The 17,709-nt window shown below is 42.2% G+C and overlaps 1 protein-coding gene across 4 annotated transcripts in view; it reads left to right on the forward strand.

Moving 5' to 3' along the window:
- Positions 1-1,105: 1,105 nt before the first annotated feature.
- zgc:158464 (uncharacterized protein LOC791139 homolog) overlaps positions 1,106-17,709 on the forward strand; it is a 109,785-nt gene continuing 93,181 nt past the window's right edge. For 2 of the 4 annotated variants that reach the window (XM_037746992.1, XM_037747002.1), the window contains exon 1: positions 1,111-1,961. In XM_037746992.1, the coding sequence (XP_037602920.1) occupies positions 1,509-1,961 (453 nt within the window). In that variant the 5' untranslated portion in view covers positions 1,111-1,508. Of the gene's footprint in view, positions 1,962-17,709 lie in introns of all 4 variants that reach the window. The other 2 variants (XM_037746982.1, XM_037746971.1) reach the window with 2 other exon arrangements.

Below are 17,709 nucleotides of genomic sequence, written 5' to 3' on the forward strand. Positions count from 1 at the left end.
CAAGTGCTCTGAGAGAAAACTAGACTTCTGCACCTCCTCATGGCTCTGTTTTCAGGCTTTTAAAATCTTTGCTCCGGCTGGTGGGCGGTGCTTGGTATTTCCTCAACTAATCTCAACATGGCTGCCGGGTCACAAACTTTCTCATTTTACAGCTAAGCAGTACACTACAAGATGATTCTGAAAACATTTGAGGCGAGAAATAGGCATTACAGTAACAGAATATTGATTCATATTTGATCAGCGCTGCCTAGTTTGACCGTTTGATCCGAGTTCACGAGTGATTGACAGCTGCTCAGAGACGGCAAGGCTCCAGCTCGGCTCTGATTGGTTGTTTTCCTCCGGACTATGAAATCTTGCAGATGACATTAGGAGAACCGGAGGACACAGAGGCACATAATTTTTTTCAGATAACCTGTCTCATGCACTACTGTCAGGATACAGTGACTGTTTTATAAAAATAAAAATGTTTTAATCATATTTGCTCCAATTCTACCTACTGCTGCTTTAACTCTGGAGAGAAATGGGAACATATATTTACACTTTTTTTTTCGTTTTGTGGAGTGGAGTTATGGGGCCAGCAATGGGTTAAGAAACTTGAAAAATGACAGGAGGCTAGAGCAAAAAAAAAAAAAAAAAATTTCCACCACTGGCATCACCTCACTTCTAGATATAGATATATATAAAATAGTACATAATTCTACATCTAACACTTCCTGAGACCTGACTCATCAGATATAGGGGCTCAGTGCTTGTGTGTGTTTTTTTTTTTTATTTATAAAACTGTCCATGCAGCCAGCAGTGACTGGCATCACTGCTATCCTCAGTTAGTCATCAATTCTACCTACTGCTGCTTTAACTCTGGAGAGAAATGGGAACATATATTTACACATTTTTCTTTCGTTTTGTGGAGTGAAGTTATGGGGCCAGCAATGGGTTAAGAAACTTGTAATAAGACAGGATTGCTAGAGCAAAAGAAAAAAAAATATCCACCACTGGCATCACCTCACCTCTAGATATATATAATGTATTACATAATTCTGCATTTAACACCAAAAGTCTTGTGCTTGTGTGTTTTTTTTTTTTTTTTATAAAACTGTCCATGCAGCCAGCAGTGACTGGCTTCACTGCTCCCCTCAGTTAGTCACCAGTCAGCGGGGTTTCGGTAGTCCGGTAGGTGGCAGTGAATGTTCTCAGGTATATAGGGAGGGCAGGTTGTGGAGGGGGGCGTGTGTTGCTCTTGCTCAAGCGCTCCCATGTTGCGTAGTCTGGAAACCTGACGTGGAGGGCAGCCGAGCAGAGCGCTGCTGAGTGACAGAGAGACAGAGAGAGTTGCGGCAGATCCAGAAAGTGCCTGTGCCCGCGCTGCGCTCCTCTCCTCTCCAGAGGCGCGCGACTGGCGACGCGCTCCGACACCGGTCGGCTGGAGGATCCTCACTTTTGACTGGAACAGACTCCGCTGGCAGGGAAAACTAACATTCACTGACTTATGAGAGCGATGCACTGGCAGCATGGCCAAGTGGTTCAAGGAGCACCTAGGATTCAAAACTACCAAAGCACCCCCTCCGGCGCCTCCGAAACCGGACTACAGACACTGTCACACCGGTGTGCCCGCCGGTGGTGGCTACCTGCAGCAACAACCGAGCTCCGGGGCCACCTTTCCAAGCCCGGCTCAACCGGACATCCTCGCTGCTTACAAACTCCAGAAGGAGCTGGACTTCGAGGACCCGTACACTCCAGGTGGAAACATTTCCTTCGCACAGAGCTGCTTGAACAGTACTGTGGTGGTGGGGTCGCCGGATATCAAGTATGTGTCGCCAAAACACCGACTTATCAAGGTGGAAACTATCGAGAAGAGCAGCCCGGCTCCGGGCGGCGGGGGCACCGTCAGCCAGGCTGTCGCTGTGGGGAGCGTTAAGTCTCCCACTTCACCTCCGTCAGACCACGACAACAACAAGGAGAAGGTGGGTGAAGTTTAGTCCCAACATTAGTCAAGTATAGGGCAACAACTCTGCTCTTAACTTGCCTGTATAGGCTTCTGAGTTTCTCTAATTTACTACCCTAAAGAAACAAAAAGCAGTTTTATTTTTTTATTTATGCTGCACAATATTATACACAATATAGACAATATTATTATTATACTATTTTAACTGGCTGCCCTGATCAAACGTTTTTATTCTAAATATTGTAGCACATATATGACATTTTATTTATTTTTTATTTATTTGCACATATATAAAACTGCACAAAATCCAGTCAATGAAAAAAAAAAAAAAGAAATGTGTCAGGAGAGGTCAAGAAGCCTTATAAGGCTTATATACAAAGGACTTCCCCCCCAACCCCAGGAGAACAAAACAAATTACAAAAAAGGAAGAAAGATCTAAACTAACATAATTTAAAAAATACAACAAAAGTTAAACAACAACAAGAAGTACACAAAATGTGCAGAAAAAAACTAACCAAACAGTGGAAAACAATCCAATAAAAACAATGACATAAAAAACATACAAAAAACAGTACAAAATATATCTAAACATATCAAAAGATAATTAGACATCATTAATTAAATATGATGATAATTTCCTTTTAAAATGTTCTAAGGATAACGAATTCTTGATAACATGTATTTTGGTATTCGTTAATGAATCTTTGAGTCTAGTTTTCTAAAAAAATCTTTCAGCCCTTTCTCATAGGCAACACATTCTTCCCTTAAAATTACACAAGGTCTGTGTATGAAGCACTTGACCTACTCCTGGAAGGAATGAATCGTCACAACCGGCTGAACTTGTTATCACAGCCGCACACAACGGCTGTCCACACAAGTTGCGACATCCACCCCTGTCTAATAACTAGAACCTGCACTACAGGGAGTGCTGTGGAGGGAACATGCTCTGTCCTGTGTTAACACACACACACACACACACACACACACACACACCCACACACATCATATCAGAGCCTTAATACTGAAAATTGTGATCATTTTTGCTTACTTTATGACTGTTAACTTGCTGTATAAAGTGCAGGCAAACTCTGCTCTACTGGGTGAAATGTGTGCTCATCTCTATCTGCAGCTTATTCCCAACTAGCAATGTGATCTAGCCTTACTCACAGTGCCTCTAATTTAACTTGAATCTAATCTCATTCAACTTGACAGATCATTTTCGTGAATGTTAGTTTTGCAGCGATCAATTACTAGAGATGGGTTCATGGATAGATGGCTCTAATTTGAGCCTCTCTTGGCACAGTTCTCTGAATATTAGGGCTGTGTATTGGCATAATCTGGCGATACAATACGTATCATGATACAGGAGTTACGATTCAATATATTGAGAAATATTGCATTTTTTATACTCTAATTCCTTGAAATCTATCATAAGAACACACCACCATATGCATAAAATCTGAGTAAAGACAAGTTGACTTGTTTGTGCAATCAGAACAGTAGGTTCTTCATTTGCATTTATTACAGTCCCTGTAACATTTAACATCATAGCACTACTTTGAGAGGGCAAATACACTGAGTTCTCTTTGCCAATGAGATAAAGTATTGACTGAGTTAATCTTTGCATGCAAACTGTTAATTAAATATCGACACAGTGATTTTGAGTATCAGTACAGTATCACAAAACATAATATTGCGATCTTCAGTATTTTCGATACTTTCTTACAGCTCTACTTAATTTAACAGCACACGCCTTGCACCTTTTTTTTTTACCTTTTGAAGTTGTGGCTAAAGCATGGAGATGGTTGCACACTCATCAGCACAAAACAAATGTGGAGACAGGCAGGCAGAATGCATGCGGGCTGTGCCTTAGAGCACACACTGTCATGTCAGGCCTCTCAGGAATTCATACACACCGGATTCATTCGGAGCAACCTGAGATGTTCAGTGTCAGTGAGGTTAAGGACATACCGTATGATGAGTGTGATCCCGCCGAGGAATGTTTCAGTGTCTGCGTAGCTCATGTACAGAGGAGAGAGCATAGCCCTGTGAAAATACACACTGTGTGTGCACCACTGTTTCCTCCTCAGATCACGTCTCAGTCACTAAAATTTTTGTGGTCGTCTTGATTTCACCTTCACGTTACTTCCTCCTGTCTTGTGACGGGTGGCGAGTTGACAGTTGGTTTTGGTTCAACACTATATCTTCTGTGCCAAATGGTTTGTTTTCTCAAACCACCGTTTTCCACAGCCGTCATGAATGTAGTATGAAGGTTTAATAAGCATACAGCTATGCGTTATCGGTAAAACAAGCAGGAGGACCAGAATTTGTCATTTTCACCCAGCCACTGCAGCTGTTCAAGCTGATTAAACAGATTATACTTGTCTCATGTTAATTGAAGCTTATTTGGATTTCCCCCCCAGTCAGGAATACAGTCCCCCTCCTCTTTCCCTCTCCATGTGCCCATATGGCTTGAACAGACAGGCAGATGATTGTATAGTATGGTTTAAATACCTCACACCTACCAGTATGAATGATGTTATGGACGAGCTAAATCAGTACTGACAGCTGGTGGGCTTAAGCAATATGTCGAGAGAAGGGTTTAAGGGTTTCTTGTCAGGTGCTGAAGGTTAAATAAAATGGTGTAGTAGTGGAGAGGGAAATGAGATGGGAAACGGATAATATTGGTGTTTTTTCTCTGCCGGTTTCTGCAGGTTTTTCTGCCTGCCGTCCAGGTGGTTCCTTCTCTTCACACTGTCAGCAAACTGGAGCTATCTGAGAGTGTTTTGTTTCCATCTATCTTGTAGAATATTAAAAAGACGCTTCCACAGACTTGGAAATTGTCTGTGTGGTATAATCCATCATAATAATCATTAAGCCTTAATTTGGTTTTGTAAAAAGTTTTGAGACTTATTGCATTGTGCTGCTGAGCTGAGTGCTTTCACTGCATGGCTTACTACTGCCAGTCAGCTGATATCCTCAGGAGGAATGGGAAGTTTGCAGCAGAAATAACTTCCAAATAACATGTTGCCTTGCAGTCTTTGTTACATTTATTTTGATTCAAAGTTAAGTATTTCTCAAATGTCAAGAAATGATAACATGTAGGTCTCATTATTATTTTTTGTACGGTTGCCCCCTCGTAAGCCAATTTCACACTATATGACTTTCAAAGTCATCAGATCTCTGTACTGTTCACACTACACAACTTGCTGTCTTGTAATCGGGAGTCTTTAAGTCGTTGTGATTTTCACGCTACATCACTGACGGGCGACAGGGGGTCACGCACTACAAGATCTTTCTCCGGGAGGAATCCCCGATGATGTCTCCAAACTATGTTTTGTCACGAAAACTCATGAAAAATAGAGAGACATATTGATGATGTTGTTGGCATGTGTAGTTTCCAGACTCTTTTGCTATTTATTCCTCTAGGTGCAACAACAACTTTGCACCGTGTTGCAAATGCAACACATACAGTAAGTATGGGGGCTTGGAGGCTTCCCCTCAACCCGTGTCTCGCACTCTCAGTGGCTGTAGCTTGTGTCTGGACTCCCCGACAGGTCCAGATATTTATCATGCTGGATATCTGGACTGTGTCTATGGGGCATCGGCAAGCGTCTTTGAGCAGTTCACACATGATGCTGGAGTGCCGATGTGTGAATGTCCGAAAACTGTCGGGGAGTTGAAAATCAGGGCTAAAGTTATGTAGTGTGAACAAGGCATTAGTCGATTAGTCGACTAATCGGTCGATTTGGTCTTAGTCGACTAAGACTCCTTTAGTTGATTAGTCGTTTTTTATGCTTTTTTTCATGCTGAATGACTTATTTCCAAGAAACTTATGAGCACATCTCTGGTAAACACAAGATTCAAAGTGGTGCTTTTGTTTGATTTTTTTGTCGAGAAACTTAGTTTTACAGATCTGTCGATTAAATCAACTAATCACTTAGTCGACAAGTGTTAGTCGACTAAGGATTTCTTTGGTCGAGGACAGCCCTACATTTTTGAATAGTGAATGAATAATTTGCAGAAAACAACTTCAAATAAGTCACCATGCTAGTAACACATTTGCTTCAAGGCTTTGTGTTAACATTTTTGTGAGGATTACAATTTGTCTGGAAGCTACAGTATGTGTGGCTGGCCATGATAATTGTTTGTAAATCCTTGTTTGAGGGACTCTCCAGGTGACGAGTCTCATTATAAAGACACTGTTTCAGTGGGAGGACGCGCTGTTTGCAGTTGGTTTCACACACTCTCCCTTCAGACTGAAAGGTTGAAAGTCTTCTTGTTTTGGTTATTTCTTTTTTCACAAACCAAGAGAGACATCTGGACAGTCATTAAAAAAGAAAAGGTATATTTCTGGCTTGTACGGTAGCTCACATAGAGACACACACACACACACACACACACACACACACACACCAAATGCATCAGTAGTGAATGGAGTCAGTGGCTTCACAGAAACTCTGTCGTCTTTCTAAATGCACAGACTAAACGCTGACTGTTGGAGGCCGAGCAAAGAGCACTCAAGTGTCTTAACAGCACTGCTCGGTTACATTGACTTTTTAATTACTTGACTCATGAATGCTAATTATATCACTGCTTACCTAATGCCTGAAATGCCAATAGTAGCATCAAGTGAATTCTCCTCAGTCCATTTCTATTCACCGGGCTTCCGTGGGGGAAAAAAAGGAGATAAATTAGTTTTACTATGCAACGATATACTGCAAAACATAATGTATCTGCTACATTTTCACTGGTGTCTTATTTGATCTCGCAGTGTTTCAACTCTGTGTTGTTTTTTGTGCCAATCATTTTCTAAGAGGTGTCAATTTATTCAGTGTATTTTTGTCTATGTCTGGAGTTCATACGGAGCTTAATTTTGATGCAGATTGTTTCTTGTGGTTTTGAGTTTCCAAGACCTGTTGTGATGTGTTGTGTTTTTAATGGTGGCAACAAGCCCTTCATGGTAGAATGAGTTGAGGGAGATGATCAATTATCATCCCGCCTTGGAGCTAATTAAAGGCCTCATCTCCCAGCTCATCGCTCTACTCAGCACTAGCCTAACTTCTCTCAAGGACACGCGAAAGTGATGACGGGCTCCACTCGGAAATGTGTAAACAAAAGCAGCGGTGCGGAGCCGACAGGCTGCGGCATCCTTGAAGTGAAGCCCGTCGGCATCAGTATCTGTCTATGCACCTGGGGAACTGTAACTTTGGCTCCCTTCATGGCTCGAAGTAGGGGTCCCTTTAACTCAGTGATCCTACAATAGGAGCCAGTTTGCATATCTATCTATAGAGTTTGGGATCAGAAGCCCAGCCAGTTGTTTTCAGCCAACAGAAGCATCTGGATCGACAGATTTCCTCTGTGCTTATTTTGCTCCATCCCTTCCATGCACCTTTTTATAAGACTTGGCTCAGCATTTCATGCTGGAGGTGGAAAACCATTGGTATCCAAGAAGGGGATGTTTTTGATCCTGTATAGTCAATAGATTTCAGTGAAATTTGGTGGGCCATTTATAAAGCACTTTGTATTTTTGACTTGTGAATGAGTCCTAGAAGCAAAATATATAAAAAAATATATTGTTTTAAATATTTTGTTTGCCCCCTTGAATGTTTCAAGTAGGCATCGGCTGCTTGACCCTTTAGGCCCACGTTAGTACATTTTCGATTTAAAGGAATAGTTTGACAGTTTGGAAAATATTCTTAATTGCTTTCTTGCTGAGAGTTAGATGAGAAGATCGATACCACTGTCATATCTGTCTCTGACCGCCGTCAGTCGTTTAGCTAAACTTTATCTTAGCTCACAAATTAATACACTATATCTTGTTTGATTAATCTATATAAAAACCAAAATGTAAGAAAGGGGTTTATGTGCTAAACTATTTCTCTGCCTGGTGCAGTGACTTGGGTGGGGGGAGAGGCTGTGTATATTGAAGTTGGCGGATGTGTAAACTATGATTTAACCATACACCACTTCAATATATGCAACCCTCTACATGTGCATTCAAATAATATCATTTGAAAACATGGCTGATTTAAGCTTTAACATCCTCAAAGTAGAAGTCAGGAGAAGTTGTGTAGTTGCTGGTAAAGATCAGTCACTGTATTTCATAGTAAATAATATGTCAAATACAATGAATAGCAGTCCATACAAATGCAATGATCCTCCAGTACAGACTGATTCTGGCGTCATTCGTCATGGAAAAGTTCCTTCCATTTAGCATTTGCATATCTTTGAGTCCATTTGGATGTGTACTAATCAGATTGAACCTGAGATGGTGCACTGCAGCATGCGAAAGAGCTGAATTACGTCCTCCTCACCAGACACACCTTCAGAGCTCCAGTCTTCTAGCGTGGGTAGATCAGGCTTGTTTGACTGGCCTGCGGGTTACAGCGCCCGTAGAGCACGGCCGAACCCGACACAGCTTCATTTCCCCCCACAACTTGAATATCTTCGCTTGGCCTTTCACCCTGGCACTCCAGACATCTGTAGAGTTTTATAAATGCATCCCACCGGCCTTTTACGCTCTCATCATCTCTGTCAGTGATGGGAGAAATGTCAAGCACAAATGTCAATATCACCTGGGTCTGCGAGAGTGGTTTTCTTCAGGGAGCCAGAAAAATGGATGAAAACATCAGAGCCCATCATGTTTTGTTATAGCACGCCTTTTAAGTGCAGTTCTCTACCTTTCTGTATCAGACGGAGGCTGGTTAGGTTAGATAGCGGGCCTGAGTGGATGTCAGAGTGGTGCAGGATGTGCCCTTGTTGCTCTACAATTATTGTTGCTCTTTGGCTGAGTAAAAGTCATAGTGTTGAAAATAAAGGGCTATTTTCTTACACATATTATTAAAAATGGAGACTCTTTTACACCTCTGGACCTCCAAGCTGAATGAATACCAAATGGAAATAATACATAGCCTCAACAGTAATGATTCATGGTAATTTTCCACTGCTGTGACAATGTGATACCCAGGTTGAAATAATCAACAGATTGGCATGAAAGCTGTGTTATACATGTCTTGGATTTTGCAGCTGTTGTTTTGCTTAATTGTGCTCAGTTGTGACAAACGTGTTACCGTCAGTGGTGGGCCGAGTAGATAATTGTTTTGATAATTACGGTAAATAACTAAGACAATGTGTTGCTATGGCTACTCTGACTCAATACTAACAGTAAAGTCTAGACTGTGATGTTGTTGGCATGAAGTGGCAGGTATGAGATTTTTGTTTCCAGAGTTTGACCCACTGAGCTGTCAAAGAATGCCATGCATTTCCTCAACTATTTTAAGCATCTAAGGCATTTTTTCTCAAAGTCACCCCGGCTAGTTCACAACTATAAAGATATTCAGTTTTAATTACCCACCACTCGGGATACCACAAATTGTTCTTTCCATGCCAAACATATTTTACACTCACTGTTTTTTTTTATGCTTTACTTTCTATGACAAAAGACCGCCACAATGAATTCCTGCGACCTGAACAAGAATCCTGGAAGGGCACTTTGAAAGGAAGGAAGGAGCTCAGAGCCTAACAGCGCACATGTTTAAGCCCCGCCTCTGTTGGGCAGGATGAAGTCATCCTGTAGCAGCAGCAGAGGAGGATGTGCTGGTAGCCATAATGTAATGGTTATTCAATTGAGCACCGAAAAGTTCGGCTTTTCACCAAGATATCATTTTGGTGAATCCACAAATCCTATTACATTTACATGATGGCGCTGTAAGCCAGCATCGCTGAGTGTAATAACTGGTCATGGTTAGGTTTTATATACAGCCATCTCACCACACGTGCTTGAAAGTTATAGGTCTTGGAAATGATGGCCTTTAGCCATTGTTTGCTTATTTTCTTCTCCCCCTCCATCTGGGAGCTTTCTTTCCACTTTAAAGAGTCCCGAAGGAGTCTGTTGTGTTTGTTGCTCGATTTGCTTTTTCTAGCTTTGCACCGGAACATCAGTCACATGATTCCACCAGGTCACAATTAGCCTGCAGACTAGTGCTGCGGCTCTGGCCGCTGGGGAGTTGTAGACACATGGCTCTGTTTTGTTTAATGACAGTGTGTGTGTGTAGCTGAGTCTAGAAGGAGGGAGTCCTGGTCGGCAGGCAGATCGTCACACACCGATTAAAAGGAAACAAATTGAGCCTGAAGCTTGCGTGCCATCTGAGGCACAAAGGGGAGAATCTGCACGAAGCATTGACTGTTTTTGCACCGTTTTTGCAAAATCGGTAGCTCTGCCCTCCCAATGATGCAAATTTCAGCTGGAACCAAATAGTTATTTTTGCATCAAAATACAGTATACTTTAGAGGTCGTGCAGATCCCATTTGCCTTTTTATCTCCTGCGTGTGAGCGCAGGCTGTTGTTTTTGTGTCACACTGCAGGAGGCGGCCAGATTTCCGTCTTGCAAACAGAGCTGCCCTGTGATCTGAGTGCCCACCAGGAAGCTGAACACTTCCATTTCTTCTTAGTGGGATTCCAGGCTTTCATTTCATTCTGTGAATGAAGAAACAAATCCACCAAACAATTTTGAGTCTGTTGTAGAGCTGCTCAGATCTTTGATTTACTCCCAAGAGGTCACATTTTACTGTTTTTATTTGTCACGGTTAAAATTAGCTGTTGTTGTGATAGGAACGCGGGTAGAGAAAGAAAGCCGCTATCTGCAGTTGTTTGGTGGAAAATAAGGAATGGCTCGGTTGCTCCAGGATTAAGGAAGTGCTCCCTTCCTGTCAGGAAGTGTTTACAACTTGGTGACATTCCCTTTTTAACTTGACAAGTCTGTGCTCGCCCCTGTGTGTAGGCTGGGTATTCTGGCTGCTTGCTTGCTTGCTAAAATACAACCAGGGTTAATGTTCCCGGCTGTTTTGACATGAGCAATCTAGATGTCGGAAATAGTGACAAATGACGGCTGCACATAGCTGTTGCATGCTCCACTGAGGGCCCTTTGTGGTGATTGTCCCCCACCCCTCCTAATATAGCCTGTTTGCTGTCCTGCTTTGAGAGGTGGGAAGCCACGTAGCAATAGCAGCGGTATGGGACTCCACCCTGCGCGCTCGTTCTATTGTCAGTGTAGGCGACGTGCAGGGACCTCAGTGCATCCTCACCACACAGAGGCTATCTGAGGCCACAGAGCTTCCAGCCTCAATCAAAACGTCCTCACATCAAAATCTGTAGCTTTGTTTACGGCCTGACTGCAGCTTGTTTTTCTCCCTGCTCTATAAATCACTCCGCCAAAATCAAAGCCTGCGTCCCAGCGGATCTCCTCATGTTGTTTCATGAAGCCCTACTTTCCTAGTTGTGTCACTCTGTATCTTACAGGGGCAGTGATAAACAATTGTGTTGTTGCTTGTTCGTTGCGGTAGCAGCATCACACGGGAGTGAATTGCATGTCCGCAGTATGTGTCAGCATATTACTTGTGTTTGATGAAACAACTTTATTATTCCTTTTCTTAGCCTCAGTCTCAAACAAATCGGTGTTTGTATAATAATTGTAACTGTAGTGATGAGGGAAATTAGTGTAGCCCATGTTGAGGACAAATCGCTCCTTCGCAGCAGCATGGGATTATCATATTTTATAAAATACCAACATTCCATTGTAGGACCTGAATTATTATGGACCCTTGTGCCGCACACTAACTGTATGTAGCTGAAACACTGCCAATAAATCTATCACAGAGGGACGGGGGCAGAGGAAGGAAATTGGATTTAGTCAAGCGTGTCGTCAAGTACTTAATCTTGAATATCTGTCGCATATTAAGAGCACCTTCACAGGGTGCAACCCACGGCCTCCTCCCCTTTCTCCTCTGGAGGTCTTAAGTGGCTATGTGCAGTGTGTTCCAATGAAGGAGGTCCTCAGGGGACAAGTTGGGGTGCTTTTTGTGCTTCACTGCCTTTGGGTGCTAAAGGATGATACAGTCATTCATCAGGAGAGGAGGGACGCTAGAGTAGGAATTTATTGAAAAGTAAGGTTATTTAGCTACTTAAAATTGTGAGAGCTGCTAGGCGATTTGTTCAAGTACGGAAAGGAATGAATGGGTATGCGGGACAAAGAATTCTCTTTCGCCTGTTTGTCTGAAGGATCCCAGTGACACTCTTTTGTTAACACACATCTACTTCCTTTACAGCCTGACAGCATATTGATGGTACAGACGTGGGCATGCAGATCAGTTGGCAGCTCATGTGGATGTTTTAAACACAGCAATTCAAAACCATAGTTGTGACCTTTTGAGTTTGTGAAATACGCAAAACATTTGTTTTTCGAGGACTTTCAGCATAACAAATCCTGACAGAAAAGTGCTCTGTGCAATTATTTGTTCCAGTAGCCTACACTGATTGCTGTTAATTGGAGTTGAGCTATTATTCAAAACAAGCATTTGCAACAACAATGTAATAAGTTAATTTTGTGGACACCGAACAGACACCTAAACGCCTATTAACTCTTTTGAGACATATTAATATGATCATTAGATTGTATTGAAATGCATTCTGTGTCTTGAGGGCTGAAATTGGGTATAGGGGTGTTCTGGGATGCTACAATGTACTCTTAATGGCTTTTAAAGATGCTTTTAGGCAGATATTAACGTCCACATACTGTAAGATCTCTGCACTATGAATGCAGATAACTCCAGAAATTATGTGATGGGATTCTGTTAAACTGCATATTTATGCTTCCCAAAGGATAACAAAGGGATTAGAGAGGCAAAAAAATCAGCTGTTGGTGAATCCAGCAGTTTCTGAACATGATAATGACATAGATAATTTAATCCTTTAAATCATCATTTGATTTATATCTTTAGAAAGTCTGATTTGAATGAGCACTGATCCTGTGTGTGTGTGTGTTTGTGCAACTCATGCACACACACATACCTGATTTGTGAGTGCATATGTGCAGTGTTATGACCCAGAATATACTGGACTATAGGTGTCATAAAAGCCTCATTATGCACAGTAACCCATACCTGCAGTGGTGATGTGGGGACTATCCAGGTGTACATAATGTGTTTTTCCATTCAATACTGTTATGGCTCCACTATTTTATGAATTGCTCATGCTTTACCCACAAGTGTGGTGCATGTTATCAGTGTCGCTGTTGGCTGCATCTGGAAGCATTCCCAAGCAAACCCATGATCAACAACAGGCTAAATCAGTTGTGCCAAAAGAACCGGCTTCACCCCGACTGCCGTGCGAAAGCCGCCCCACATGGGTAAGAGTGCAGAGATCTGAAGAACCAACATTTAATGTGGTCTGAACCTTAAAGGGGGTGGTGTGTAATACATAAGTCGGCAGCCAGAAGTGAGCTGTTCTTTGAACAGCACAGATGTCGCTGAGGGAGACACATGTGAAACTGCTGGCTGAGCACATTGATGTGCAAAGGGGAATGCTAAATGTAATCCTCAAAACATATACAGTAAAGTATATGTCGTTATGTCTCTAAATCCTGAGCTTGCTAGTGGTATATGGTATAATGGCTTGCTGGTATGGTCAAGAAAATGCACTTTTGAGGCTGAATGGTAGGAAAGGACTATAGAAGGGATGTTTTTTCACCAGGTCATACATGTTCTGAAGAGGTGTGGGCATGCTTTTATCTGTGAAGTCAGTATTTGTTTGTGTTGATTCACAAGGACGAGCAGGCGTACTGACACTGAATGGCTGCTCTTGAATGATTCTCCAATTAGATTAAAAGCAAAGCAAATGAACTTACCTGGAAATAAACTGATTTTTTTTTTGTTTATCTCAAGCGAAGTGCTCTTCATTGGTGTGCGGACCGCGGTGGCTTGTGACTGATAGTGAAAAGGCGTCTTTGAAGCAAATATAGTAATTTGATTAGCTGCCTGTGCCGACTCCTAAGTAGGCCTTTAGAAGGAGGCACATCACTCTTCCAGGCTCGTAGAGGTAGGAGGAGCTCAAGCAGCAACCGTGTTTCTTTGGAATCATTTCAATAAAGTTTCATTAACGTCAGGTCTGTATGGTGGGAAATGCACTCCTGCACTGTCTCTCCTTTTAGAGGCAAAGCCAATTTTCCGTCTGCCTAATCTGTATGGTGGATATAGAGCCCAGCAGGGCTCAGTCTTCACAAGGGGGCCTTCAATGAATTGTAACCAGATTTGCGCTCGCCTCTTAGCAACATGAAAGCATCTTATTGATAGTAACTGCATTATGTCAACAGAGAAGCTGTGATCATGCTTGCTTAAATAAATTGCCTTGAGGGAGTGTTTCTTACCAGTATGTTCTTTCTAGAAAATTGTTGCCAAGTTATCTTAGGTTGACTGCGCAGTGCACACACAGCGTTCATCCTATGTTTACAGACAAAGATAAGGTGGAGGAGCTATCAGCAGAGGCACGGCAGTGAGGCCCAGCTTGCTGAGTTTGGAGTTTTACATGAACATTTGAACAGTTTTCCATCCAGCAGGAGTAAACACACTTTATGCATTGCAGCTCTCTTCTGCAGAAAGATAAAACAAATGAGAGTCCCCATATCTTTTGTCTTCTCTCACCTCTCTTTCTTTAAAGTGGCTTTCTGTCCTCACAATAGTGGCATGCTTTCTTTTCTTTCTTACACCGAAGAACAAAAGAGCAATAGCAGCAAAAAAAAAGCCTTTTGAAATGCCTTAATGCAATTGAGCTGCTAAGCACTGGGTTGTATTAGGTTATCAGTGGCTGAAATCCCTCGTGGCGTGAGACATAAATCACACACGTCAGCCCTCCTTCTTTCTTTTTCCCCCCCCTCCCTCCTCTCTCTCATTCTACAGCCTGCTGACTTTTCTGGCAGTCTCAGGGGGGCTTCAACCTTGACTAGCCCGTGACGCATTCAATCCTTCCTGGACCAGCCATGACATTAATATCATATTCCTGTCTGCACTCATTCAGCCAGAGCGAGATTAGTCTTTGTTTTCATTTATGTACATGTCTAAAGTTGTTTATCTGGTTATCGCCTACATGGTGAAATAATCAGTCTGCTGTCATATTGCATTTGCTTCTGCTTGTTTATAGGGGTGTAAGAGAATATCGAAAATATTTGAATATATTCTGTTTTGTGATACTGTAATCATTCTCAAAAACACTTTATTTTAATTAATAGTTGGCATGCAAAGATTAACTTATTTTTTCACCCTATACTTTATTTCATTTGGAAAGAGATGCACCATCCTCGTGTATGTGCCCTCTCAAAGTAGTGCTATGATGCTGGATGCTATAGGGACAGTGATAAATACAAATACCGATCCCACTGTTCTGATTGCATTAAAAAAGTAAACTTTTTTTTCACTGATTTTATGCATATGGTGGTGTGCTCTTTATACTATGGCAGTGTTCCTAAACTCAGATTTAAAAAATCGTAATATATCACCTTGCTTTGAATATCGCAATATATTGGAATATATTGAATCATAACCCCTGTATCATGATATGTATCGTATCGCCGGACTCTTGCCAATACACAACTGTAGTTGTTTACGGTTCCAAAATGCCAATATTGGACATAATCAGGACAAATGTCCAACCATTTTCAACTAAAATTTCAACCAATTTTTTCATTCTTTTGCTCCTGATTATCTGATGAGCCAGTCCAAACACATTCTCTCTCCCTTAAGAGTGCAGGAGTAGAATTGTTTTCTCACTTCAAATGGAAGACTGGAGCCCAATCGAATTGTAAATCCGTCAAGCTCCAGCATCGTCAAGATCTAGTATTGAGCCAAAGTGGCAGGTGCCTGTTATAGTCTCCCTCCTTCGCTAATGTTCCCCCTCTGTTCCCACTGATTTGAAATCAGCCTCATCGCCTGAGGGACTGCAGTGCATTTCAACAAGTCTGTTGCTCTCTCTCCGTTGCGAGCCGCCAGAGCTCTGTCAGGTGTAAGACATGGCCAACCTGGGATCTGAGCTGTGGAATGAAAGTAATTGAGTGAGTTCTCTCTCTATGCTGCAGACCAGTAAAGGCCCCAGCCACCACGGGGACATGGCCTAAGCCTGTGAGGTGGCTTTGTGAGATTCATATGGGCTTACAGCGCGGCTTAGTAAAGACCTGATATATTGAGGCGCTGCAGTCTTGTGCTGAGGGGGAATTTTGCTTTCATGACAAGTGTGGCTTGGCTGCAGTCCTGACACACCCTGGCATGCCACAAGGCAGATGGTGTGTCCCCAGGCGACGCTGCCGCTCTCTAGCACCCCTCTCCTCACAACCCCATGCTCCTCCTGCTGTCGAGTAGTCATTAGTGCAGTGGGACAGGAAGGACACATTGGAACAATTTGGAAATATTAACCACCTCCTCCACCCAAACACGAACTAGGCTGCAGGGGCTGGGTGATGGCGCCTTACAGAGGTAGTCTGTTGGTCTAAACAGTCGATGGTTCAAACCCCCAGATGCCCAGGAAGGATCTGTGTAGGCTAAAATTAATTACACCGCTGCCTGCTAATGGGTGACAATAGAATACTGTAGTTGTACACATTACTGGTGTGTAAAGGTATGAGTGTGACACACACATGGTGGAGCTGATAATGACCATGCGGCTGAGAAATTCCCCCTTCATAAAAAGATGCCTCCCAAACAAACAACTCCTGTTAGTCATCTACATTGCTGCCATAATGTTGAGCTGTTTTGTAACACATTTGACCAATAATTCTAATTGAAAGTGAAATAGCAAGACCAACTTCTTTTTGTTTCATTTTTATTCAACCGTACTCAGGCTGGTAAGTGGTTTGTCATCAGCTTCAACTTTATGGGAAAAGAAAACTTGACCCTCCCTGCTGACTGGAATAAGAACATGAGCCAGGTGCTGAAAAGAGCTTTTACTACCCAACCGGGAGCTAAATATACACACGCCTGTTAAATGTAAATCTTTTTTTTGTAGTGTTAGCTGTTTGATGACGAGCCTCTGCAACCTTATTTAAGTATATTTGGACACAGGGACCATAATTAAGATGTTCACATTGTGAGCAGCTGAAGACGTATGCCTTAAATCACACCAACTGAATTTGAAGTGAGAAATCTTGATTTTAGATACTTTCTAATGTATTCTAATTGCATATTGTCTTAACATGTTTCAAAACAGAATATTTTGAAGGTAAAATTATGAAAAAGGGTATTCCAAATACTGGCTCAGTTTCTTCTTGATGCAATTTTAAAAAAGCAGAACAACCAAGAGCCACTTGTGACTGATTGCTGATTCATGTTTGGTTCCAGAGTACCAACAGACCTATTACGCTTTGATTTAGCCTGATTTTGATTGTTTGGGACTGCAAAATGCACATACATCAGAGTGTTTTGCCTTATCTGCCCTCAAAAAGTTCCCACCAAAATTTCCAAGCCATAAATATTACAGGTTCTAAATTCGAGCAGCAAACAACAATTGGCCATGTAAAATTATGCAAGGGATAATGTACAGCGAGTCTGTCATTGTTGTGAAATAAACCCAGAGAGGGAGATGCGGCACCCCGACGCCCTGATGGGGTTTATTTTACAACAATGACCCATAGCTGTACATTATCCTGCTTCTTACACAGCTACTTACATGACTTGACACAAAAATGGTCCTCCAGAGTCCGAGATCAGAACTGCGTCCATAGAAGCGGTCTGCTATAAAGAAATAAAAGACCGTAGAACTCTGTGATTGACCAATAAGAATCGAGTATTCAACAAAGGCGTGTAATAAAGTGGAGTAATGTCTACCTGAGCAGAGACTGAAGTCGCTCTCCCTCTATGTGTGTTGTAATCAGAGCTTATACGCTTTGTTGACATAGCCGAACCGCCTGTGCATGCTTTTAGTGCATATTTGTGCATGTGAGCGTGCC

Source organism: Sebastes umbrosus, chromosome 2, assembly GCF_015220745.1.
Source record: "Sebastes umbrosus isolate fSebUmb1 chromosome 2, fSebUmb1.pri, whole genome shotgun sequence".
Taxonomy (NCBI): Eukaryota; Metazoa; Chordata; class Actinopteri; order Perciformes; family Sebastidae; genus Sebastes; species Sebastes umbrosus.